At 37.7% G+C, this 2,417-nt stretch overlaps 1 protein-coding gene across 1 annotated transcript; it reads right to left on the bottom strand.

Annotated features, from left to right (window-relative positions):
- Positions 1-4: 4 nt before the first annotated feature.
- On the bottom strand, positions 5-2,155 carry LOC116378477 (taste receptor type 1 member 1-like; the record flags this gene model as incomplete). The annotated part of the gene is made up of 4 exons (XM_031840357.1): positions 1,977-2,155; positions 1,486-1,798; positions 629-1,354; positions 5-43 (listed from the first exon to the last, which is right to left on the bottom strand). Coding segments are annotated over exons 1-4 (1,257 nt in total), but the record flags the coding sequence as incomplete, so codon positions are not given.
- Between the last annotated feature and the right edge of the window lie 262 nt (positions 2,156-2,417).

The raw sequence follows: 2,417 nt of genomic DNA, 5'->3' as shown, positions 1-2,417 counted from the left end.
GATTTAAAAGTGTGAAGTTTGACTTCTTCAGCTCTGCTAGAACCTGATGCGGGTACACAAAGTTCAAATAATTATTACCGTTGTGTGTTCACAAAAAAAAAGCCATTTCTTCAGATTTTCAAAACGATTCCTGTGGAGGTGTGAACTGCATGTGATGCCCCTCTTTTAAGAAGTGGTTTAGACTTTAACAATTGCAGACATTTTTCATCTAAGATTTTGTTACAAAGGCAACATTTGGAAAGTATAAGCAGAGTAGAGAGTGTGCATATCTAAAAAATATCTAATTTACAGCTGCAGGTGGAAGTTAAACAAATTATTTGCACAATGTACTAGCTCTCAATAAATGAAATTGAACAGGCTGACACATTGATGATATTAACATATTGATTATTATGAGACACTGCAAATTTGATTTGTCATATTCAGTTCATTGGTAGTTATTTTTAATATATATTTGTATTGTGGATCTATGGATTTTTACCTGATTGTTGGACAGGTGAAATTTTTTTATATAGGATAACAAGAGATACTAATACTATGTTACCTTTTTAAAATGCTTATCTTTAAGTCAAAGCAATAAGAACATAAATGAGCAAAATCTAAATACTCAGATTATGTGTATACTTACCATGTGTGGGTACACTGTGATATTTTCATTGCATCTGCCAGTTACACGTTGCAAGGTGTTGTGTAAGGCATGGGCGATGGCATACACAGCAGAATAAACAGAGAAAGAGAAAGATGGGTCTGCAGTGATGACATCTTCTGCACTCAAGCTGCTGCAGTTGCAAACCTGATTACACAACATATCTTGTTCTGCATTTTCACAATAGCTCTGGCTTTTGGAAGAATAGATAAAATCATTGAAACCAGGTATTGTCACTACTGGCTGAGACACTCCAAGTACAGTCCCAATATTTTTGATTCCTTTCTTCTTGGGGAGCTTCTTGTTTAAGGACCATGCATCCCCTGCTATCCACACCTTCTTGGTGACATTTAGTTGTATTGCTGACTCAATGAGAGATTCAGCAGCCATTTTTTGAGCAAAAACAATAATGATACCTATCCTCTGTGCCTCTATCTGTCTGAACATTAGGGAGTAATTTGTATTGTCACTGAGGTCTTTACTGTATGCCAGGCAAATCTCAGTGTCTTTAATCTTCTTCATGAACAACTCCAGTCCATCAATGCCATAATCATCATCACTGTTAAGAAACGCAACCCAGCGCCAGTTGAAGTGCTGAACAATGTCAACAATAACATTTATGACGTCTTTATTGGCATGCACTGTTCGTAGGAGAGATGGAAATATGTTTTTCTTTGACAAGACAGAACTAGAAGATCCATAACTGACCTGTAAAAAACAATACTTTTTAGTGACAAATTCTCAAATATAACACATTTTACAATGAATTGATCATAACATATACTGATAGAAGTATGCTTTTAATGTCTTGTTTTGACAGTAAACAAATTTGAACTTGCCATAGGAATGAGATCCATCATTAACAGTGGGGCGGCAGTCAGGGCCTGAGTGCTTGTAAAAGGACCGACCACTGCCATCACTTTGGACACATTGGACTGTGCTTGTTGCTTGTGTGGTTCACCCCAAGGTTGGATCAAGCCGTTGACTGACATGAGTTTGAAGATATTTGGAAAATTCTGTGTAGATGAGCAATGATCAAATATCTCATAGCCGAGAGATACATTTGGCAGGAGGTTGTTAGAATTATTGATTTCCTCCACAGAGAATCTCATCAACTGAAACATTCGATAATTTGGGAGAAGGAAGGGTTGACTGTGAACCGAGAAAACACAACAGGAGTTTACTTACTGTGGAATTTACAAAGAATTTGTTTCAGTGTGGCTTCAGAGCCTCTTATTTGCAACAGCTCTGGAATGTACAAATATGTCTGTTATACCGTGCATTCTGCAGTAGTTAAAAGCCATCCACTCAGATTTATTGTGAGACTTACCTGGAGCAGTGAATTGCTTCTGGTCTGTCATGATAAACAGCGGCACTATGATGAATATCAAAAAGTCCACCTATCACATATTCTCCTTCCAGCTGAAACTCTGAGGCTGGGGCAGTGCATTGAGCCAAGGCATGTAGAAAAGCTCCCAGGAGACACAGCAAAGCAAGAAAATGTTCCATTGTTGCAATTACAAATCTGATGAATGAACTCTAATGGAATTTGCCTCAGCCTTTAGTAAGTCATGGGACTCTGGTGATGGCAAAGCCCCAGTGAAAATTTCCATGCATGTGGGAATGAAATACATAGCATTATTAATGGTAGGAGGATATACCCAAATCAGAATGCAAAACTAATCTAATTTGCTGCTGCACAGAGCCCCTGTGATGTGGTTTAACGATCATCACGAACCACAAAGATAAATGTCTTGACCATGAATATTAA

The sequence above is a fragment of the Anarrhichthys ocellatus genome, unplaced genomic scaffold (genome assembly GCF_004355925.1).
Source record: "Anarrhichthys ocellatus isolate YVR2014 unplaced genomic scaffold, GSC_Weel_1.0 scaffold2662, whole genome shotgun sequence".
Classification (NCBI taxonomy): Eukaryota; Metazoa; Chordata; class Actinopteri; order Perciformes; family Anarhichadidae; genus Anarrhichthys; species Anarrhichthys ocellatus.
Note: the sequence above shows the minus strand (reverse complement) of the source record. Positions and strands in the feature narration are given on the sequence as shown.